Source organism: Phoxinus phoxinus, assembly GCF_949152265.1.
Source record: "Phoxinus phoxinus genome assembly, chromosome: 16".
NCBI classification, from domain to species: domain Eukaryota; kingdom Metazoa; phylum Chordata; class Actinopteri; order Cypriniformes; family Leuciscidae; genus Phoxinus; species Phoxinus phoxinus.
Window position 1 is genome coordinate 24256585 of NC_136891.1, and position 25341 is coordinate 24281925.

General features: G+C 37.9%; 1 protein-coding gene across 6 annotated transcripts in view; it reads left to right on the forward strand.

Moving 5' to 3' along the window:
- Positions 1-24978, forward strand: part of suco (SUN domain containing ossification factor) — a 54166-nt gene extending 29188 nt beyond the window's left edge. The window contains exons 5-24 of one of the 6 annotated variants that reach the window (XM_079583975.1): positions 1102-1212; positions 1552-1717; positions 3673-3778; positions 4881-5008; positions 5176-5243; positions 6648-6755; positions 7084-7189; positions 8491-8511; positions 8801-8856; positions 10223-10314; positions 10641-10706; positions 12601-12684; positions 14091-14181; positions 15397-16620; positions 16700-16787; positions 17069-17173; positions 17279-17427; positions 18260-18351; positions 19965-20020; positions 22350-24978. In XM_079583975.1, the coding sequence (XP_079440101.1) occupies positions 1102-1212; positions 1552-1717; positions 3673-3778; positions 4881-5008; positions 5176-5243; positions 6648-6755; positions 7084-7189; positions 8491-8511; positions 8801-8856; positions 10223-10314; positions 10641-10706; positions 12601-12684; positions 14091-14181; positions 15397-16620; positions 16700-16787; positions 17069-17173; positions 17279-17427; positions 18260-18351; positions 19965-20020; positions 22350-22808 (3376 nt within the window). In that variant the 3' untranslated portion in view covers positions 22809-24978. The remainder of the gene's footprint in view (positions 1-1101; positions 1213-1551; positions 1718-3672; positions 3779-4880; positions 5009-5175; positions 5244-6647; positions 6756-7083; positions 7190-8490; positions 8512-8800; positions 8857-10222; positions 10315-10640; positions 10707-12600; positions 12685-14090; positions 14182-15396; positions 16621-16699; positions 16788-17068; positions 17174-17278; positions 17428-18259; positions 18352-19964; positions 20021-22349) is intronic. The other 5 variants (XM_079583976.1, XM_079583977.1, XM_079583978.1 and 2 more) reach the window with 5 other exon arrangements.
- Positions 24979-25341: the final 363 nt, after the last annotated feature.

The window sequence follows — 25341 nt, forward strand, 5'->3', positions numbered from 1 at the left end:
CTTCAAATAAACTATTCGGTTTTTAAAGTGTCATGTCTAGCGCATTTTTTACAGTCTATGATTAGACCGTTTGCTTTTTATTTTAAAAAAGCGTGTTATTTTGAAAGGGTGTTACAGGCTGTATGTTATAGTCAGATATGACGGCGCGCTGCAACACGCATTACCGCAGAGGATCTGTTCATCAAGCGCCAAGCCAATGTGCAAACTATCGCAAATCAAAGTGAAAGTAAGTCGCAGACGCTTTAACACACAATAATAATAATCTTCATTAAAAGTAAAGAAACGAAATGATCTTACCAGGGCGGCCGCTCTCTCTTATTGCAGTCTTTGATGTTAGCTGATGATCAATAAAATGCAGCTCATATCTGTTGCTTTCGGTGACATGACATTAAATCCATTAAATCTGCATATAGCGCGGGAATTGAAGATCGGACTTATATCCGGTTTAAACCACATTTAGGCCTATGTGACCAGGGGGGATATGGGAATAGATATTAGAATATATTCGAATACATAGGCTGGTATTTGATATCCGTTCGAATTTGATTTTTCTCAAAAGTGACAGCCCTAGTTTGTCTTATCATTAATTTCACCATTTTTATTTTCTTTATTCACCTTTCTTTTGATTTTGTTTTCTTATTGTTTCATTGTGGCACCATTTCTGCATCCAGACTTTTAAATTGAATCAGTCGAGCATACAGTCGTCACTTTATGGACTTCATGTCGCACCTTCTTCGGAACGGCACCGTTTAAAAAAAGATTGCTTCGTAGTACATCTCTCCTTCTTTACCAGACCTCCATGGCTTGTTTGTTTTTTCTGCACTTTTGAGCATTTATGAATCTTCCATTTCAACAAGGACCCAAAAAAGACACTATCGTGTGCGCTTAGCTAGATGGGCCTTTAAAATGTAATAAACCAGTAAGACAGAAACCGTCCACAGAACAAAATGAACCATGCTTCAATCCTTACCTGGATCCAGCTAGATTTCTTTCTCTCTCTTATTCTTTTTTTGCTCCTCTCTCACTCCATTAGATTCCCTCTCCCATTCCCCCCTATCTTTCCCTTCTTTTGGTAAACGGCATATGATTTCTTTCCTTCAGTGGACTAGACGTTCCGCATCCTGATGCCCCTGTAGAGAACTCTAGTGCCAGTCAGTGTGAGGTGGGCTCTGTGCCCCCCTTCAGTCAACCCCTTGACACAACACTCACCAGGTGAGTACAGAGCAACAGGTAAACGACAGGTAACAAAGCAGGTTACATGGTGACATTACGGTAACTACAGTACTCGCGTTGCATCAGGTGACTTGGTAACTGATGGTTAACCAAGTAACAGAGCTGCTTCAGGCACATCAAGCCTCGTCATCTTGCCTTGCTCTTTTTTTCTTTCTTTTTTTTTTTCACTTCTCATTTCTTTCTTTTTTTCACCCCAATGCCATGATACACCATTTTAATTCCTGTTTAACTTGTCATTTGTTTTTGTTTTTCTATATACCAACCTATTAATGTATCTTCATATCCACACCCTTTCCTCTGTTTACTTGCTCTCAATAGTGTAATGGAGGAACATGCAGAGAAGCAAGCGGAAAACCAGTCCATCACTTTGGGACAGAGTACAGAGACCAGTGCTGACCCGACTGCCTCTCTGGTCCCGAGTGAGCTGGACCTTACAGAGCTGGGGCAGACAGACAGTATCCTTCCACCTACAGATAGCCAGCAGGTACACACACAAACACACTACAAGCACATGGCTAAGTAATTGCAACACTTGATCCATTAATACTAACACTTTATCTTCTATTCTATATCTATTATCTTATTCTATATCTATAAAAGTACACATTCTGCGTTCGATTAAACTGGGAAGGGTCATAGCACTTGCATATTGTTGTCCTATTTGTAAGTCGCTAAAAAAGCGTCTGCTAAATGAATAAATGTAATTGCAAAAATGGGAGTGAATAAATCAAATACCCACAAGACTAAAACTCCCTTACACACGATAAAATCACTTTAATGCATATGACTAAATTGCGTAATGCTTTTATAAAATGGAAGCAATAGAGCTAATAGAATAGACACAAATGTTCAATAACCAATTAAATTTATTATTAATTATAATCAAAATACCAATTTGTCTTCAATATACTGTTTGCAGTTGCTAATCAACTTTTGCCATTTTAAAATGTAACTTTAAAATTCACTAGCGCTCAAAAGTTGAGTCAGTATTTTTGCCGAAGCTGATACTTTTTTTTCAGGATTCTTTGAATAGAAAGTTTAAAATAACAGCTTATTTAAAATGGAAATATTTTGTAACCTCATAAATGTCTTTAAATGTATTACCATCTTTCTTAGATATATATTATAGTCACTTCATAGTGGCTTTTCAGATGATCTATTCAGAGTTGTTTTTTCTATAATGACGTAGTCGGGTAGATTTCAGGTATTTTAAGCCCTGATACATTTTCCTAGTTTTGTTTTCCTTGAGCTTACGCTGCCTAAAAGAACATGATGACAATACTCGCTAGATTTTGCACCTTGCAGTGTTCCTCTCCTTACCCTTTATCCCATTATGTAGAGAGTGAATGGGTTTGCATTTGATTACCACTGAGCCACTGGTCCACCACACCCTGCTGTTAAGATCTGTAGAGCTAAAACATTCCCTCCTCTCTAGTAAAGCTGCTCTGACACTTACGCTCTAAATGGAGAAGATGAAAGGGGAAGAGAATGGCAGAAGAGAGAGAGTAGGCTGAGAGAGGTGGGACCGGGTACATCAGCATGTTTGTTTTCCACAGGACCGACAACCTTGTAAATGTTTAATCAACCAAACGCACACTCAGCGCTGCTGTTTAGGCACTGACAGAGACATAGAGATGAGGGGAAATAAGGGGACAAGAAAAAGGGAAAGTGATGGGGAAACAGAAGGAAAGACCAGTTTAAAACAGGAAGGTTTTTGCAGACGTTTTGAATTTGTCACACAGAACTGTTGTTTCATGCAGCACCTGCATAATATAGTCATTCACGCCTCAGTGCTCATTGAACCCCAGTGTAAATTAGAAACTGTATGAAAGGGGATATTTTGGTTGAGAGAGGATGATCATATTTTTGACACTTCACTGTATTGGGAAACCGGTATTGTTTTTTTGTTTTTTTCAGTGGTCAATGAGACAAAAGTGCATAATGCCATTTATTTGATCAAAAACACATTCAAAGCAGTAATATTGTAAAATATTACAATTTAGACCGTTTTCTATTTTAATATATCTGCCCTGAGGATGGTCGTTTGACCGAAAGCTTGGTGATTAAATTTGCTTTAAGGATCTAAGTGTGCAGACAGTTTATTTATTTTTTGAGATTTTCACTCTTGTTTGTCTGGCACCTTGGTGATCGTGAGTGCGGTGTAACTCCTTCAAAACTATTTTAATATATCTTAAAATCAAATGTCTTCCCGTGAAAAGCATTATTTATTAGAATATATTATAATATTAGAAATGTTTCATATACAGTTATATGGATTCTGGACCACTACCAAAGTCACATTGGCTGTATCTACCCAGCATAATGCAGCTGAAATACAAAGCAAGCGATTAACAAATTGCAAATTAGTATTTCACACAGGATTAGGATTAAGGAAGGCTGAGTTGTCACTGTAATAAAGGTTTGTTGTTTTTTTGGCAGGTGGTGGACCATGAGGGAGGTACAGACCCTCCGGTGCCCAGTAAAGAAGACATCCCCACCTTCGATGAGTGGAAGAAGAAAGTAATGGAAGTAGAGGAGAAGAAAAGTAAGAGATGGCATTGAGTCACGTGTATGCTCACAGAGCTGCATGTTCATCAGAGAATCGTTGCATGCGAGGCTGTCCCCGTGTTTCTTCTGCATCAGTACACACTCACACGCACTTCCATTAGGGACCCACTTCTGCTTGGTTTCACAGAGCAGTCCCTCTCTTTTCATCATGAATTTCATTCTTTTTTCCTTTTTTTTTTTTTTGCTTCTATAGTAATATTGTTTTGCAAATGCTTGCTCATATTTGTCAGTTCAGTGACGGAAACGGCGTGCACAGCGAATGTTGCGTAACCCAGTTATGCACACATGTATAAGCTGCTGTAATGGATTGCTTCAGTACACTGCAAAACAAAAGTAACAAAACTTGATGTTCAAGCTCATGGCCATCTGAGCAGTTTAACACTTGCTTTAAAATCTGGATTTTCCCAGCTGATTCGGAAAGCAAAGTTAACAAATGAACAGCCACTAGCTTAACAGTATGTTAATTGACCCTTATCATCATTACTTAGCGGATGCAGTGCAGCCAATAAAACTAGAGAGCTCTCAAAGGGAACTCGCTCCAGGTCCATAGAAGTTGAGTTCAAGCGAGGCTTATGCGGCCGGCATAAATCACACAACTGAAAATCAATCAGTGTCCTTAATACTGTGGGTCTGGATTGTGGCTGCTTGATCTACTACACTCTTAAAACAAATTTGTTATATTTGGAAAACTAAATTATTGTATCTGCTTTCAGTCAGTGGGGTCCACAGCTACAAAGATACGTTTAGGTTACCTTTTCAGGTTGTTTTTGCAAGCTGTAATCAGCACAATGTTAATGAATAGCTTCTTTTCCTAAAGGTTGTCACCTTTAGGCCGCGACAGAGGTTATTGGTAGTTAAAATCCAACAATTTTGCCGTTCAGATTGGTTATCTGTTAAAGATAGTGAATACGTACTACATGCATGCTATGCATACATCAAGATAAATCGTTCTTTTGTTTTCAGACAGTAATTGACAGGTGAACTGCACTTTGCATGAAACGCTCATACTAGGCCAACCTGATCCATGGGATAAAGCGTTTGACACATGACCTATATGTAACCTGTTTTGTTGGTTTCAGGTCAGTCTCTGCACACTTCATCAAATGGAAGCCCTCATCCAGTCAAAAAGGTGCAAAAGAATTTCAAGAATAACTACGCTTCTGTCGAATGTGGGGCCAAAATCCTCTCGGCGAACAATGAGGCCAAGGTACAGCACAAGAGGCAGCAAAACAGCATATGGGGCAGATAGACAGATGGATGGATTTCAATAGGACAATCATTTAATATCTTGTTGTTGATGTTCCTGCATCTGGAATGTTATTGATCAGCTCTAGATCAGCAATTGTCTTACATATGTGTGTATTGTGTTTTCAGAGCACATCTGCTATCCTGATGGAGAATATGGATCTGTACATGCTGAACCCCTGCAGTACCAAGATCTGGTGAGTCACTGCAGATAAAGAGAGAAACAGACTGCAGCAGCTGCTCAACGGCAATGAAGAAATCTGTATTAAAGTGTCTTATTTCCTATTTGTGTAAAATGGTAGTTGACATAAAATGCTATTAGTATGTTGACATGTCCCATGGTGAGAGATGCTAATCTCCATCTGTTTCAAACAGCATTTTGCTAATGATTCTATTTTTAGGATTACATTAATTGAATTAATTAGATGCGTGCTGTATAATTAATCATATTTTAATTTGCTTATGATGTATGTCTCTTGATTAAGCTTAATCTATTTGCCCATTATTTTTGCTGAATTATTTTTTTCCATTTGTTTTGACATATCCGTTATCTTTGCAACAAGCCTCAAGGTTTCATGATTGGGGTTGCCAGATAACAATAGCTTAAATCCCTCTTTTCTCTTAAATGGATACATTTTCTGCCAAGTGTTTTACTTAATCTTGCAAACCTGGCATCTCTCTCTGCACTGCAAATGAAGCGCTAATTATCTGAAAACGGCAACAAACATGCAGATTTTGAGTTGAGCATCTGTAGTGATCTCCATTTGGATAAACTAATGCAGCTAGTCAGTGTTACTTCACGTGGCCTTTTGTGCTGTTTATTGTGACTAAATCTGCAAGCAAACCTTCTTAGTGGTGAACTGTAATCCAAACATGAATCTCGACTATATTCTTGATATTGTGCTTGCTGAATAAATGCACTTATGGAACATATTTGCTTCAATACAAAGTCTTTTTTCTTGTTTAAATAGAAAAACGTTCAAATAATTTGGAATTACTGTAATTAATATTTGGAATTTCACTGATTTAGCTTTTGAGAGAAGTTTTCATAATGTGTAATAAAATAAACCCCTATGTATTTTCTTGATTTTTGCTTGCATGACAGTGCATATAAAAAAATTAATTCTGATTAAATGTAAAAAATATATTTCTCAAATCAGAACAATTGTGATTATCAGTTTAAATATTACCGTGCAGCCTTAATTGGATGTAATTTTAGTACTAGAAAGTTAATTTGTTGCAATTTAAGAACATCTAAAAGGAACTAGTTTTAGCAAAAGAGGTGATTTAAAAACCTTGAAAAATAAATGATCAGACATGGAACTTAAAATATACATTAAATATAAAATATACAGGTTTACGTATATCAAATATATAACAAATTTATATATTGCTGCTGTCAAACCGATTAATCATGTCGCGTTCTCGTGAACCCTATCTTGTGAGATAAGTGTCTCGTCACACACATATATATATATATATATATATATATATATAATGTAAACACAAACTTTGATGTTAGATGCGATTAATCGATTTGACAGCACTATACAAGTTGATATATTTATTTGTGCACTCAGATTTTCAATCTCCCAATGCAGGTTTGTAATTGAGCTCTGTGAGCCAATCCAAGTGAAGCAGCTGGACATAGCAAACTTTGAGCTATTCTCATCGACGCCGAAAGATTTCCTTGTGTCCATAAGTGACAGGTAACATCACTGACACAGACATACATAGTACGGTATTCAGATTCCTAACAGGCACAATCTGATGCGTGGATTGATCTCTCCAATGTGGATGTGAGATTTTATTCTGGTAAACTGCAGCACATTTCAATAATTACATTACAGTGATATGTAATTTGTTTCAAATCCTGCCTTACATTAAACATTGAGTAATCTGGTTGGTTGTGATTTTTGTCACATCACATTTTCCCATTCAGTGTGGATAGACACATTGCTTTGTTGCTGAAATCTTATCACAATTTGCCTGGTTGGGAGACTGTGTTACAGAAACACCAACTTTTCTTGACTTCAGGTATCCGACCAATAAGTGGATCAAGCTGGGCACCTTTCACGCCCGTGATGAACGCACAGTACAGAGCTTCCCTCTGGATGAGCAACTCTATGCCAAATATGTCAAGGTAAAAGGATGTGCTCAAATGAATCAATCTTCATAAAAGCTACTTGATTGTAAAATTTCCTTGAAAGTGGAAATTCTAGGAGGGCGTCTTTTCCGTCTTTTCTTATGTGTCAAAGCTCTGCACACAGTACAGTCTGAGGTATCGTCACATTACTGATAAATGTAGTTAAGTTGGTAGCACATCTGATTTTAGTTAGTGATGTCTAAACACTTAATGGGAAGGATGAGAAAAGTGAATCCTATTTTTCCTTAAGTAACACATTTAAGATAAAAATGATAAAACTATTTATTTAATAAATAGAATAAAGCATGAAGTCACAGATTTGTGCTCTGATGCATCTATACTGTAACATTTGAATCTTTAAATGGATCACACACATGATTGTTATTTCACCTATGATCTAAATAACATGGAATTACATGAACAAGTTCAATGAGTGTGTTTTAAGGTGACTGAATAAGAGGCAGGGCAAGGGGGGACAGTTTAGTCATTTGAGAGAAGACGTGCCCTTCCCTCAGGCCTTAGAGTCTCATGATCAAATCTGGGTTGTTACACGATGCTGAATACCCATTCATGACTTGTTGTAGATTTGCATTTAAGGTCGGTGTGTCTATGTCAGTGTATTAACAGAGCATGCTAAGATTCTTTTTGCTAAAAGGCAAAGGAATGTGCAGATTCAGTTGGGTTAAACAGTCCAGTACACTGTGTGCGCGTGCGTGTGTGTGTGTGTGGCACATGCAAAGTAATTAATTAAACAAAACTGAGCTACAGATCTATTCATCCCTAATTTTTAGGCTTTTTTAATGAACTCCAGGGCTCCTAACTATGCCTCTTGCTTAGTGCTGTGCTTTGCTGTTTATTTTTTATCTTTATTTTTCTTTTCACTCAATCTGATTTGTGTTCTTGGATGATCATATAATTATCTGCTGTAACATGTCAAGAAGTACCAGTGATCCAAGAGTGAAATCCCATGATACTTTGCCATTATTGAGCTGCCCTAAACCTGTTCTGTCATGCTCTGCTCAACTCCTGTGTAGTTTATTATTTGAATGTTTTCCTTTTTGTTTTCGTTTACTTGTTGTCCTCTGCTCTTTTTCCCACTTTGCGGTCCTAATTGCAGTCTTTCTCTCAGCCAGCCCTCTCTCCTGCCATTGGTACCGCTGCTCAAGTTATGAAAGCAGAACAAACAAGAACAGTTCAAAATGCTCGACTTGCTACAGCATGAAGCAAGTCTTTTAAACTGATCTTCCTCTCTGTTTTTCTTTGTTTCTGCTCTCTCCTGTCTTCTCCTCCTGCATCAGATGTTCATCAAATACATCAAGGTTAGCGTTCTTTTCTCTTCGATCCTGCCAGTGCTGCTTTGGGTGTCAGGACTCACGTAGAGTAATGCATGACAGTGACAATTTCTTAAACACAAATACACATCTTTTCTCACACTTACAAGGGAAAAAAAATCATGCTTGGCAAATTCTCAAGCACTTCATTTGTACTATATTTTGTTGGGCGTTATTGGGACATTGGACAATGTTAGATTCACTAAGTAGAACTGAAGTTTGGTTTTGTTTCATGACCATGTTTGAGCGTGCTTGTCTTTTTATATTTTTTTTGTAGGTCGAGCTGCTGTCCCATTTCGGCTCTGAACACTTCTGTCCACTCAGCCTGATCAGGTGTGTTGAATTAATGTGAATTAATTCCAGTACTGTATATTGTGTATCATCTCGTGGGCTAAGTGTATTGTCACAGCCCTAATACAAAGTTTAAAGAACAGCATTTAAAGTGGACATCTTTTGTAATATTATAAATGTATTCAGTGTCACTTTTGATACATTTAAAAAGTATTAATTAATTCCTAACTTTTGAACAGCAGTATATGTACAACAGGCTCACAGCGTTTGCATACTTGCATATGTAGGTTTGTTTCTGATGTAATAAATTGTGTTTGCGGTATGTCATGATGTGACATTTTATTCTTTGTTTTGATAAAAAAATATTAAAACCTGCACATCAAATAGTTATACAAAAGAGATGTTTTCCTGTAATTTTAAGAGAGTGACTTGATAACAGTCAAACAATTTCTTTAACCAAAGCATCCTGCACAGCAGCGGCATTTTGTATTGAGAAACAGGTCGATTCTGATTTTACGAACCTGTACTTCCATTGGCCTTTAAATTTCATTGACTCTGAGAAAGGACACATGGCTTTATAAGGGTTTTAAAAGGCAAAGTTCTTGAGTTGAGTAGATCTCTGTTCTGCTTCGGGCTCCGCTCAGGTCCGTTTGCATTGGCAGGAGATTTAATCTTGGTTGGAGGCCCATAAAGGGGCTGGTCTGGCTGCACTCTATGAGAGACATACTCTCCCACTGAAAATGAAAAAAAAAAAAATGACTGTATATACTGCGAGAGGCAAGCAAAACTCTACGGCCAGATAGAAAGGAAAAAATAAAAGTCCTTTCTAAATTACCTTGTTCTGAGCTTAACTGAAGCTACTTTCTGATAATGGTGTTATTTTACAAGCCACATGATACAGATCATCATGTGGCAACCCTTGTACAAATCTACGGCATAACCTTTATTCCAAACTCCTACTTCCCTATTTTCTGAGACTGGTCATTTCACTGAATATCGGTCTTTATTTTTCTTCCACTGCAATTACCTCCTCTGCACGTAGAATCGAACAGGCTATAAAACTTGTCTTTAAAGACCCCCACTAACCTGGGCAAAGGGCAGAGTGATTACAGTTGTTTTGTAGAAGGCAGAGATAAGTTGTGCTGATGATCACAGTGGGCTTTGTTAATATTTCTCGGTTTGAGGCCTGGTTTTCTCTTATCTGTACTGAGGCGGTGTTCTTTAAGATAATACAGAAACACTTTGTCATTTTTATAAATGAAGTGTTTACTACTCGCCTCCTATGCTGTTTTTATCCTATTTTTGCTGTTTTTTTTTTTGTTTTTGTTTTTTTGTTTTTTTTCATTGTTAGACTTCCAACTCCAAGTATCTGATCTTTGCTTCTTGTGTGTATCTTTGTGTATATCAGGGTGTTTGGCACCAGTATGGTGGAAGAGTATGACGAGATAGCCGACTCACAGTACACCTCAGAGAGAACTGAGTATCTGGATGAAGACTATGGTGAGATCTTCTCTGAATTCTTGCTCACAGAAAACAAGTGCAAATTTTGATAAATGACATGGGTGGCAATGTGTACAGTATTGAACAAGCAGTGCGACATGATGCTTAAACTTCAATACACTGACATTTATTGAATATGGCATAACGTTTGTCCTGTAATATAATAGTAAATAATACTTTCATTCTGTAAGATGCACTACTGTACGGCAGAATACATTTTTTTAAATTAGGCAGAAGACTATATTTGTCTGTTTTCTTTTTCCCAGTTGTTCTGTGTGTCCATTGACTAATGCTGTTGTCTTAATTCCAGATTTCTTTTTTTGCAGATTACCCACCCGGCTACATGCCGTCAGAGGACAAGGCATCAAAGAATCTGCTGGGCTCTGCCACAAGTATGTCCTGTTCCTCCATATTCTCCTAGTGGTTTTGATTTCATGAATATATATATATATAAATATAATGATTCGGTGAATCAGTGGTTCTCAGCTGGTTTGGCCATGGGACCCAGATTTTCCCATGGTCATTAAACTAAGCTAATTTATTTCTCAAAAATGGTTGACACACAAATACTGTCCCACTTTACTTAACATACACCCAAATTGTATGACTATAGAGTCACTTTTGTATCATTGTATCACTAACACTGATGAATAATGGTAAGGCTATTAAATAGCAGTCCCAAACTAGTTTTTCTTAATACTATAAAGTTAGTAAGTTGGTATGCCACCACAGTCATCAAAAATAGTTACACAATTCTAACAGGAACTGTTAATAAAACATATGGACACTAATCCTGATGAACAGATTGAATCATACCTGCATAAGAATCATACATAACGTACCAGTTGTGTAATTTCTTGGTACTCTTTGATAATTCAATGACTTACTAGTTGACAATGTAAGTAACTATGCATTGCATGCTCTTAATTTCATTAGCTCTTTATAGTGTTATATACAGCGCGTGTACAGTATAATGTCTGACAGGACAGCAAAGTTCGATCTGATGCGAGGGATGTTTACGAAAGTTACGAAAAAACATCATAATAATGACACTGACGTATAGCCTGACAGCATGTCACCTGACCGTAGACGCTGAATCAGGGCAACATGTTTTTTTCAGGCAATAGCTTTCACGCATGTCTTTCAAACCAAGTCTTGTTTCTTTGACTACACACTCCAAGCGGTTGAGAAACACTGACTGAATTACATAGTATAACCAAAGCTATACTGACCAGAAGTGGTTAAAAATATTGACATAATAATTGTTGAAACGTGAGGATCCCACTTTCCTCACATCAATCCCAGTTGATCATATTCCAGTTTACTCAAAGCTTCTAAACCTGTTCTAACTTTAGCATTCAAGGAAATTGTCTGACCCCTGCCGCAGTTCCAAGTTCTTGTGAAACTTGTGTTTTCAATATTCATTAGAGTTTGCCTTTTCAAAAATTGGTCCTCCTTTCTTCCACACACACACACTCACGCACACACAATGAACCTGATTCCTGTTTAATTGGCTAAGCATGGAACAGTATGTAGATGAAAAGTTTAGATGTGTATTTTTTAGAGCAAAGTTGTAACTAAAAATATTAAAAGTTTTCGTTAAATGAAAATAAGCAGAAATAAAATATTAATATAAGAAAATTAGACACTTAGAAACTTAGAATTAAAATGTAGAAAATAAGAAAAGTTTTATTGGCCACTAGCTGAAATAAAGTTTCAGTTGAAGTTTCATTTTATTTTAACTGAAAAATTTAAATAGAGGATAGCTAAATAGAAATATACAAAAATTACAAAAGCACATAGTTACAAAATGTAAAAAACGAGCACAATTAATTAAATGTTTAATGCGGTTAATGTTCTTATGACAGCAGTAAATCATTCATTCAATTAAACATAACACAACATTATAATGTGTGATTTACTAAAAACTGATCTAAGATGATTCGTGCACGTGCACAGTGCTTTGCTATTATATTATACACAACACAATTTATTGATAATAATAAATAAGACCAAATGACATTATAACCAAAAGAATACATTTACTGAATAAAATTGTCTACCTCACAATAAACACACTGACATGTAGACTTCCTACTTCCTCAATAATTCAAAAGTTCATCACATTTGGCCAATTATCATTAGATTTGAAGAGCTTTATTTTGCTTTTCTGAATGCAGAATAAAATTCAGTTTGTGTGCTGCCACTGTCTGAAATTTACCCCAGGTGCATACATTTAAATGTTATATTTTTAGTTATTTTTCCCTGTATTGTTTTTCTTTTTAGACGCCATCCTGAACATGGTAAACAACATTGCAGCAAATGTGCTAGGAGGGAAACCAGAGCTGGAGGACGGAGCTGAAATGGGAGGTACGGCCCTGATCTCTGCCTTGCGCTTGGCTATTAAAAATGCCCTGTCCTGAGTTTGTCGGGAGAAATCACTGCACTTATTTGCTCCTCTTTGCTTGGCAGCTGTTTGTGACTGGTGAGGGCTGTCACCATGCCAACAGTGCTGAAACTGTGAGGCCTGGCAGTGAAAGCACGTCTTTGATGGCTTCTGTAGCTGCGCTTGCCAGCAGAAAACTCTCCCAGGGTGTGTGTGTGCCCAGAGAGAGCTGGAACAAAATGTTGTTCAAACACGCATGTGGCTTTCCTAAATGCAGAAGTGAAGTTTAAAAACCCTCTGCTGTGCTGTATCATGACCATAAACCGGCTAAAAGAGAAAAGGCTGTTTAACAAGATATTTTTATAATGTCCCTTGAGAGATTGCAGTAGAGTGGATGGCTGAAAGTTTGTAAGTTTGTAAAAGAAAAGCACGCTATTCTGCTTCTTTTTTTTTAACTGTTAGATTGTGCTTGAGTTATTAAAAAGCCAATACCAATATCTAGACCATAGAGTGGTCGATAGCCAATATAATACATAATACGATTTATTGATAGCAGCAAATAAGATGTACACAAAATTGATTTACCTGACCAACTTTATACCAATAAAATGTATGGACCTTTACTTACACATACCGGCAGGTTTAGTCTTTTCAGAAAAACTTCCCTGAATATTTTGGCATCCATGTACATCACAACCATTATAATTTAGAAGTTACTTTCTGGTAAATGATCCTCATATTATAAGAGCTTTGTTTTGCACAAACGCAACACAAAAATGTTTTCAGCTACATAAATCATTTATGATTAATTACAGATTAGCATCCACTTACCTGGCTTTCAGCAAATTAGTTATAACTACTGGGTGAATATTACATCACCTAATTCATATTCATGACCAGGCTAGATGGTTTCGGCACCCTTTGTGGCATATGTCAGAGTTTTTTTTATTTTATATATATATATATATATATATATATATATATATATATATATATATATATATAAACTTACATGTTAGAAAGTAACTTCATGTTTTTTTACACACATTTTCTAGATAAGGTAATCTTCCTAATTCTTTATAAGGATTATGATGTGTAACAAGAATTCATAAAATGCCTGCTATTCCAAAGCTGCCTCTGCCGTGTTTTCTTTTAGATGTCCTTTTTGTTCTGGATACGTTTAATCCATGCCAATCATTATATAATTTCAAGCTTTCCAAGATCATCACCTGTTTTTAGTTAAGGGCACATTTGTATTTGTGTGTTTAATCTTGGGTACTTTTCTCTGAACAATGGCTCTCTTTGTGTTGAGGGAGGGAAGTGTGGATGTTCACATTCTCCTTTTCCTTTTCTCACTGTCAAAATCTGTTCTTTTTCTCATCTCGCTCAGGAAACGTTTCCTCCGGGACAGAAAACGTCACCCAGGAGTCAACAGAAACTACACTCACGCCAGATCCCACCCCCACTGAACAGCCCGCTACGTGAGTCTCATTCACACATGTACACTTTCTCTCTCTCTCACACACTGATCATCCAGGACATTAAAACCCCAAATTCTTGCTCAATACTGAGCCCTGAGCTAGTCGGCGTATTCCAGCACAGACTGGTTTGAACTGTTTGCACACATACCAAGTCAACCACTGAGTCTTTTTTCTAATACAGTTCAAGCTTATAAAACTCTAATGAACTGTAGCTGCCTCATAATCAGGCCCAGATTCAATCTGCTAAATTGAATGTGGTAAATGGAGTTTGGGATACTGCAATCTTGTTTGTAGCTGAGGGCATAATCAAATTGAATTCACAGAAAAATGAAAGTTCTGTACCCTTTTACTCACCCTTTCAAACCCAACTAACGCTTTTTTGAAAATCTTGCTCTTCTTGGCACTTTCAGGAGAGAAATATCAATGTTTGATTAGGGTTAAAAGAATCATTTCTCAAAAGAAATGATTATTTTGAGTCAAATCTTGTCAGTGTTCGGTTGATCTGGTTGAATTTCGGTCTGTTTCTCAAGTTTATCATAGTACTACATAATACTTGGAATAGAGTGCACAAGGTGAATAGATATCCTACATTGTATTTATTGTTTTATTGCCAGAGTTACTTTAGTCTTTTTATATACTATTGCACTTAATATTTTGAATTGGCTTTTATTTTTATATTTTAAAGTTGAAATTTTAGTAAAAAAAAATTTGTTGCTTTTATCATTTTATTACCATTTATTTTTAAATGTTTATATATAGATTTTATTCTATATCATTTTAGTAATTGTACTAAAATATGTTTAATTTACATTTAAGTTTGTTTTTTCATGAAGTATTTGTATTTATTAGCTTTATTGCCAAAATTGGTTTTAAATGGTTTTAGTTAACAAGAACCGTGGCTTTTGGATATTTTTTTCAAGCTTTACAGCTTTTGTCCCCATTTATTGCGATTCCTGGTCAATGTCATAGAATTTCTTATTTTATGTTCCACAGTTAGTTATGTAGATATAATCCGGTATTTCTTTCTTTCTTTCTTCTGATCAAATGATGGAATTTTCATCTTTGGGTGAATTATTCCTTGAAAAAAAAATAAAAGTTAACTGTGCTCAGATTCTGTGTGGTTGTGCTCATAACTAAGAAACAAACACTGTGCAACATTGGATAAAATTAAACAAGCGATTTGAGTAAAAACATTCTGGCTCTTTGTACCTCCAGGCTGGATATTCTTGAGTTGGATCCCACTCTAGTGAAGGAGGACTCAGAGGATCCTGTTCCCGAGGCTCCTTCAGAACCTCCCCCTGATGAGAGCCGTATCGTCATCCTCATCGAGGAGGAAGAAGAGGCCACCCAGCCAACGGTGACCCTGCTGGAGGAGGAGCAAGAGGAGGAGAAAAAACAAGAGGAGATATGGGAGACGGAGAGCGCCACATATTGCGGCCACCTCTCGACTTTGTCCTGCTTGGCGTCTTTGCACGAACACTTCTACTGCTATTGTTCGGCAGCTTTAGCACTACAGCGTCAGCGTAGAGACCGCCGCCACAAAACACAGCACACACACACTGCCACAGACACTCAAACTGCCCCACAGCAGTCCCTCTCTGCCACCACCCCAACCCAAGAGCCCCCTGCGCCCTCTGAAAAACTTCCAGAAGCAGAGCGGCCCTCTCAGACACAAACCGAAAGGATTTCCCCCACTGAAACAGTGTCTGCTCCGCCTCAGTCCTCCAGTGGGGAATCTGCAGTGAGCGAGCAGGAGCTCCCACCTGAGACCATCATCTTGGAGCCCAGCCACACCTCCACTCTTCCCCCACATAGCTTCTCCGACACCCCCACCCAAAACATTCCCGAGTCCCTTCCTGTGGGACAGCCCGTGGACCAGCGTCTGCAGTACCTGGTGGACATCCCAGAGACCCGAGCCAGCTTGAGCATCTGCAGTAGCGTCCAGTCTCCCACCTCCTCTATGCTCTCCTCCACCACCACTGAAGCCAGCAGCCCAGAGACGGACCCTCCTATACTGGAGCTCCCCGTCCCCACTAAAGAGCAGACAGTTCAGCCTTTGCTTACCCACACCCGCCCCGCTGACATCCCGCCTCCTACCGAACTTCCCATTCTGCTTCCAGAGGCGTCAGATAACGGCAGGGCCACAGGGTTTGAAGACCCTCACCACAGCGCGGTGGCCTCCCAACCCGAGCTTTCCGAAGTCCTTCTGTCTCAACAAGAGGAGACGGTAGATGACATTCTGCTCCCGCACCGCACCGCCGGAGACTTTTATGCAGAGCAGCAACATTCGGTGGAAATGGGACATGGGAATGGAAATGGGAATCAGGTGCATGGATCTAACCAGAAGGAATCAGTGTTCATGAGATTGAATAACCGAATTAAAGCACTGGAGATGAACATGTCCCTCAGCAGCAGATACCTGGAAGAGCTTAGCCAGAGGTACACACATGCTGCCAAACTTAAAATGATTATAGTGGGAAACATGTTCTTATTATTATTCTGTTCTGCTGTCACTCAGGTATCGCAAACAGATGGAGGAGATGCAGCGGGCTTTCAACAAGACCATCATCAAACTGCAGAACACCTCCAGAATTGCAGAAGAGCAGGTCAGTCACACCGAACATTAGCAATTTAAACTGACATTGGCAACTGGGATATACAGGGACTCCAAAAATTACTTTGATACTGTTAAATAAAATATCCTATTTTAATATGAAAGTACCATCCAAACATTTTTTGGTTTTAAAATAAGTCTCTTAAGTCTCTTTAGTTAAGTGCCACTGATACATTTTTAAGTGACTTACTTGTTTAGATATCTTGCAGGCCCATTGTAGCATTTTTTACATGTAAAACATGTGGATAACCGTTTACATCTGTATGTGTTTAGGACCAGAAACAGACCGAGTCTATACAGATGTTGCAGAGCCAGCTGGAGAATGCCACCAGGATCATGCTGAACCTTTCTGCCACCGTTGCTCAGCTACAGCGAGAGGTCTACAAACCTTATATAATTCCTTCCCCATCTAATGAGTCATATCACGGCCCACCCCGAAATGTATATAAATATTTAAAGCCTGTTGTACACTGTGTGTTGCAGGTTTCTGACAGACAGAGTTACTTGGTGTTATCTCTGATCCTGTGTCTGACGCTGGGCTTGCTGCTCTGTACGCAGTGCTGCAGGAGCTCACCCAATCACAACACCAGCTCAGCCATTCCCATGAGCAACCACTACCCCAGCCCTAAGAGGTATAACACGCACCAAATGTGTCCGAATGCAATGCATAACGCAATGCATTCTCAGTGTTACTGCAAGGAGTTCTCTAGAGGCCATTACTGTTGTCTCCTGTGGTCAGTTTTCTTTCACGTCAACTGCTGTTATGAGTTGATTCAAACTGATATTACTTGGTTTTAAGATGATTTATTAGTTTTTTTTAACAGGAGTGGAGAATTCTTGCTGAGCAAGCTAGTTAAAGTAAACTGTTGACAGATTTATAGCTGGCTCCATAAATAGCAGCGTATCTAGTTTAATAGCGCAGAAGTTTGAAGGTAACCCTATGTTACAATAACGCGTCAACATAAACTACCATTTAAAAGTAGTTTTTTTTAAAGAATTAAATACTTTTATGCAACAAGGGTTCATTTGTTCAAGTGATAATTTCTAAAGTTACAAAAGATACATTTTTTTAAATAAATGCTGTTCTTTTGAACTTTGTTCATTAAAGAATCCTGAAAAAAAAAAAAACCTGTAGCACAGCTGTTTTCAACATTGAAAATAATAATAAATGTTTCTTCAGCAGCAAATCCTCATATAATGATTTCTGAAGGATCATGTGACACTGGAGTAATGATGCTGAAAATTCAATCACAGGAATGAATGACATTTTAAAATATTATTACAATTTAAAATAAGTTTTCTATTTTAATGTATTTCACAATATTAGTGTTTTTGACCGGTAATGCACATTATGGACGGAGGAACCCTGCATGCTTGCAAGGCATTGGCTAATCGTTCACGTCTATATTTGGGCACTTTCATAGTGGACCTATCTGAATCTTTTTTTCTATTTCTCATTGTCAGGTGTTTTTCCTCATATGATGATATGAGTCTGAAGCGGAGAGTTTCTTGCCCTCTCGTACGCTCCAAGTCATTTCAGCTGCCTACATCAGAAGGTAAGAGTCACCTTTGACGCTGAGGAGAGTTCTGATGCCAGAGCACTCTTTGTTTCCTCTCTACTCCTCCCCTTCTCTCATGTAACGCACATTGTTTCACTCAGCTGTGGTTCTGTCTTTTCCAGCCAGACTCAATTCCACCATGTTCATTTCTCACAGCTTGAGAAACCAAGATGATGCCCATTAACATCACGCCTTCCCACTTAACATGTGGCTTACTTTGTGTGCTCTCATTTTGGCTGCCACTCTCAGAAGAATCACGTCTTTTATATTAAATACCATACCGAACACTTTACACTTAGAACTAGTTTTGAGTCCAGCTGTCACTAGTTCCACAGTGTCTGCTGATTGTTCAATATCAGTGTGACCTATACTGGAGCGCACTGTGATTTGTAATTGTATGTCAGCACAGTCATGCCTCATGTTACGTCCCTTAAGCAGTAAACATTTTCTTTTACAAGCCAAAAAATTAAAAAAAATGTAAAATGTAATTTAGTGCAATTTATTATTTTTTTAAAGTGAGAAAAAAAAATAACAAATTGGAGGTCAATGTATTATTTCTCAAAATATTAAATGATCTTCTCATTGATAAATACCAACATAGAGATATTGAAATGTATTATGTAATAATAAATACATAATTATATTTATTGAATATATATATATATATATATATATATATATATTTATATATTTATATTATACGTGTATAAATACAGTACATATAGCCTTTATATCAATTTACAATGTGTAAAATTTAATTTTGTAATTAATTTGATTAAAATCTGTAATCAAATGACAGCTTTATTAAGAACATTTAAGAGAAACGAATGTGATGTTTACGTTTAAAAACTGCAAACACTGCCAGATAAACCGAAGCATACTTTAAACGCCAGAACCTTCCTATCCTTGTTTCTTTTTGTCCCTGCTATTTTTCCTCTCACGTTTTGCTGCAGCGTGTGCGTGTGCGTGTGCGTGCGTGTGCGTGCGTGCGTGCGTGTGCGTGCGTGTGTGTGCGTGTGTGCGTGCGTGCGTGTGTGTGTGTGCGTGTGTGTGTGTGCGTGTGTGTGTGCGTGTGTGTGTGTGTGTGTGTGTGTGTGTGTGTGCGTGTGTGCGTGTGTGCGTGTGTGCGTGTGTGCGCGTGTGCGTGTGCGTGTGCGTGTGCGTGTGCGTGTGTGTGTGTGTGTGTGTGTGTGTGTGTGTGTGTGTGTGAGCTCATCATTGGTTTGTGTTCATAAGGCAGAGGTTGGATATTTTTAGCACATGATGCTTTTGGCTGGCACACGTTGGACATTTGCAAGTAGTAACAACAGGAAAACGTGGATTATTAAGTATCGCATATATAGATATGCAAATCAAAACTTGACTTTTAAATGTGTCCAAATGACAGCATTATGCAAACGATGAATGCTGCAGCCATGGTTACCACATGCAGACTTTGTTGTTGGTGAAACAAGTGAATTGACAGGGCGGATTACAATTGAATAACAGTTTCAGCCATAAAGAAATACTTTGAAGTGTATGACTTGAGCTACTACTTGCAAGTGCTGTCATGCTTGTGTTATTGTTTGCCATACCATTCCGTTAACCTGCCCCCTCTCTCCCCTGTTTAGTAGGTCCTGATGACTTGTACATTGTAGAACCTCTAAGGTTTTCTCCAGAGAAAAAGGTATGGAGTTCGTTTCGGCCGCTGTGTGTTCATGACAGTAGTGGGACTGAAGCTGGGTTTCAAAACCACTCACAGCTCCCGTTTTCTCCAGTTTTACTGTTGTATTTTGAGTCTGTAAGAACCATGATTACATCTCATGTTTCTTAAGAAATCCTACAGTAAATGTGAAGAGCAGTGAGTGTTTTGGAATGCAGCTTTTTCCAGTTAGTCTCTGACAGGCCGTGGCGTTAACCGTCTCTCTGCTGACTGAGAATTAGGGATGGGAATCATTTTCTGGTTCAGATTACATTTGACTAATCTCATTCCATTGACACCAAACATGTTCTAAACTACACTAAACTAAAATTATGATTGATGTCACACTTTTCATGTTGTCCAATAAACATCAGTAATTACACGGATACAATTTTGAACCTTGAAGTGCCTTGGTTCATTTTGAGTTGGACATTGGACATCAGTTCATTTGTAGTCAATAACCACACTGAACCATTTAATAAATGAATGAGTAATTCACAACAGTATTAAGGATTAGTTGAAGTTTAACTAGTTTCCTAAAGCTAAACACGAGCTCTAGTGTGGCTGGTCTGGCAGATCTGATAGTAAAGGCTTGTTTACACCAACATTAATGTTCTACATGAACATTCAAAGTTCGGAAACATTACTATTTTAATGTTTTTAAAATAAGTCTCTTATGCTCACCAAGGCTGCATTTATTTTAAAATACACGAAAAAACTGTAATATTTTGAAATATTATTACAGTTTAAAATAATGGTTTTCTATTTGAATATACTTGAAAATATTTATTCCTGTGATGCAAAGCTGAATTTTCAGCATCATTACTCCAGTCTTCAGTGTCACATGATCCTTCAGAAATCATTCTAATATGATGATTTATTATCAATGTTGGAAACTGTTTTTTTCACAACCTGTGACTCTTTTTTTCAGGATTCATTGATGAATAAAAAGTTTAAAAAGAACAGCTTCATTCTATTTTTTTCTGTCTTTTTTTTAAAGAAATTAACACTTTTATTCAACAAGGATGTGTTCAATTGATAAAACGTGATGGGTAAAGATTTATATTGTTAGAAAATATTTCAATTTTGAACAACTTCTGTTTAAACTGTTTAAAGTATCACAGGTTATAAAAACAAATTAAGCAGCACAACTGTTTCCAACATTGGTAATGAATCATCATATTAGAATGATTTCTGGAGGATCATGTGAATAAAGTATATTCAAATAGAAAACCGTTATTTTAAGTTGTAATAATATTTCACAATATTACTGGGTTCTTTTTTTCTTTCTGTACTATATGTCTGTTCAGACCGATGCAAAAAAAAGAACTTTTTTTTTTTTCACTTAACATTTATTTCAAGTAACGAAAATGTTTGTTATGGTTTTATTTAATCATAATAATCCTCTTCATTATTGCTTAGGAAATTATTTTATGAGTTCCTCCAAGAAATACTAGCGGCTCTGGTCATGAAACCAAAAGTCTGGATCTCATTGGTTGTCCAGTTTTTTGTTTCAGTAGCTATGTTTCCATCCACACGTTTTTTTCAGAATTAAGTGATATCGAATAAAATATGCCTTATGGAAACAGTAAAATTCGATTGAATTTCATGAATATCGGCTCAAATGAAATATGTTCGGTCTCATCGGATTTTATATTGATCGATATACGGCTTATGCGATAAACGCTGATTAAATAATGAATTGCATTTTGTCTTACAAAACTTTGTTCGCAAATGTTGGCTTGAATGTTGTACGATTCAGTGCGAAAATGAATGGAAACACCTTAAAATGTCTCAAATCAATTCGATATACCAATTTGATTGGTATATACACAGGTTTTTATTCGCTTTAAAGTTATTGGATGGAAACACACTTTCACCAGCTTTATTCGCATGAGTTTTTTTACCGAGCTTCAGACAATTCGATTGACAAGTGGATGAAAACTTACTGTGACATTAAAAAACAAAACTGCTTTGCATTGAAGACTGTGTCGGTCTGAACAGATAATTATCAGCCATTCATAAAAATGAAGATGTTTATTGTCTTGGTGTTAACAGGCCTTAACTTCTCCACAAATGATCCCATGTGTTCTTTGCCCTCATGAGTATCATCACATGGTCATAGTGATTGTATTACTGTGCTGTCATTTCTTAATTTCTAAAATTTCTTAATATTCTTAGTGTCTGTCGAAGTGCTCATCCGTGTTCAAACTCGCTCAGCACAAAGACGGTTACAGCGGCTTTAGGTGTTTAAATACCTCTCTGAATGCACCCTTTAGACTTTAAATCATCTCTCTGTTTGTGTGTCTTCCAGAAGAAGCGCTGCAAGACAAAAGCAGGGGACCGAGTGGAGACGCTCGGGGCCTCCGTCCCCTCAGTGCCAGCTGTTAACGGTGAGCCCAAGTGCGAGAGCGAATCATCATCTCCTTCTCTCCACTTCCTGCCGTCGACGTGCAACGGCTTCACGTCCACCACCTCGTCCAGAGACTGCGCGTCAGAGGAGAGCTCCGCTTCCACGCTGTCCGAGGACTCTTTCGGCTGCGCCCCTATGATGAACGGACTCGAGCCCGTCCTCTGCAACGGGACGCCCACGCTGACCCTCCCTCTGGCCAAGAGCAAGATGGAGAAGAAACGACGGCGGTCCAGGAACGCGGAGCAGCAGCCGGAGGAGATGATGAACTCGAACCTTCCTGTGACCGGCATGCCGGCGCTGGAGGAACTCATGAAGGGAAAGGACACGTTTGGAAGGACAGCTGTAACGGGACGAGTTTGAGTTTTTCACATTGACATCTTTCCTTTTCTTATTCCATCTCACCGTCGTTTTGAGATTTTATTGTCAGTGGCGATCCTGACGCCATCTTCACTACATCCTGGTTTTCAGAACTTTGGTTATGTGCCTTTTTTATCCATTCAGGATTGTTTTCGTTATTCCCTTTAAGTTTTTTTTTTTTTTTTTATTCTTCTAGGGAATATTATGACTGATAAACATTCGCAAGTATGAATTAGTCTTGACTTGATGTTCTCATGTAGATGTGGCGCTGCATCACCGTGACCATGTGACCTGTCAATGCAGGCGGCCCCGCATCGTTCATCCTCTTTCTTACACTAACGTGACCTCTTTCACTGTCCTTTTAACGCTCACGCTCTGCTCACTTTTCCTCCCTCGTTCGAAATGAAATTCTTGTACATGTGAGTGTGTGTGACTGCACCAGTCGTTGTCTGTGGTTGGTTTGTGGGACCAGTGATGTCACATAGCACAGGGCTTCAATCCAGTGAACAGAGCTGAATGAAGAACAGATCCAGTCCTTGTTAATTCTGTTTTCATTTCTTCTTTTAGAGCCAAATTATGGCCTGTTTCTCACCATCTAGAGTGCCAATGAGTTCAGGCTGGGCCTGAACACACTCTCTCACACACACACACATACACGTGAACGTGCGCACATACACTCATACAGCGTCTCATGCGCAGTATCCAGCTTTTTCAAGTATGTTTACAGCTCATTTCCAGCTCATTTGTTCAGTAGAGCCATCATAAGACATACAGAAATTAATATAATTTTTTTGTTTACACACTTTATGTACACGGGAGTTTGTAGGGGACATTCTGCTATTTTTTGCGGTAATTATTTATGTATTTATTTATTTAAATGTGACCCAGGCTCTATGAGATTACGGTCATGAGACATATATCGACATACATATTGCAGTGGCCCCTCCAACCTCCATGTTAGAGCTCTCAAGATTTATTACAGATACACACAAGTGGTACGGACAACATCTTCCTGTTCTCCAGAGTTTGCACACTCTGCCTTTTTTCCCTTTTCTTTTGAGAAAGCTGGACTCTGATCGATTTTGACTTAAATTATTTTGTAAAATTAATTGATTTATTAATTTATTTTCCATCCAAACCAATTCTGAAATCAAATAAAATATCAGATATATCCGTTCTAATGCTCATAATGTGATCATGGAGGTGTCGTACATGATCCATCTGGCGGTGATTCGCTCTTCCTCGCTGGATCTGTTCGGATGAGCTTTGAGTTTCTGGATTCCAGGTAAATCATAAGAATGCCCAAGCTCTCGAATTTGTGCAAATATTATGCATGTCCAGCAAAGCAACCGTCTGGTCTGTCCTGCCTGTCATGTACATGTAAAGATGATCTGTATGTGTGTCCAGCGTCCTCTCTACTCACACACTCCCTCTTTTCACACTTTTTATGTATGTGTGTGTTTGCTGCTTTCATAGTTGTTTTAATGCATCCAAGAGACCATTTGACATCCCAGTGGAGTTTCTCTGTCACACTTGTGCGCTTTATGTGGTGTCTAAGATCGTGATCGTTTTTGTTTCATGCAGATGATCCCATCTTTGACCTTTTATCAAACAGTGGGGTTTGGGAGAATGTGAATTCACGTCACGATTTCAATAAAAGGGAAAGATTGGGATGGTGTACGATGGACCATCTTTGTGTGATTTCAATGACACGTTCCACTTTCAAACGTTTTACTACCTTTCTCCTTATTTTTGAATGCTAATTGATATATGCTTGTGGATTTTGTGTTTATGTATGGATGTTTTTCTCAACCAGTGTGTATGTTGATGAGTATTTTGAGCTGAATTGTTCCAGTATCCCAGTGAGTAGAGACCCCCTGCGTGTGTCTCTCCTGTGCACTTTGGAGAACTCCACATGCCTTGTTTTTTTGTTGTTGTTTTTTTACTCCACACCTTGTACAAGTGCTTTTTCGAACCAGGCTTTTCTTAGTATGGCGCCCTCTAGTGGCTAATGCCTGATTTATTTAAATGTCCGCTAGGTGGCGCCCAAATGAAATCTCATAGTCTGAGAACGAACTGCACAGTATTTGATTTTTTTTTTTCAATTGTAACTACAGCAGTGTAGTGCCATTAGAAACTGTGAATTTATAAATAAAACACTTTGCTGTCTTTATTCAGTGTTCAGTTTTATTACTGTTTATTAATTCGTCACAGTATAGTTCAAAACATTAAAACCCATGAAAGCACCATAAAACAGTAGCCCAGAGACACAACTTGCCCACATGTCAGGAGTCTTTTTAGTTAAATTACATACAAGTACCAGGCAAATATAAGGCGTTGTGGTACATTTCAGAGTATGTTAAAACAGATGTACAACTAAAATATAAAATGAACATAAATGTAAAAATTAATAATTACATGAATTTAATTTACATGAGCTTAAAAATATTGTTTGTATAAGCTTTTTGTTTTGTGAGATCGACAGTATATTGCAAAAGGTAATAGTAATATTAATAAATGTATAATTAATTTGAGT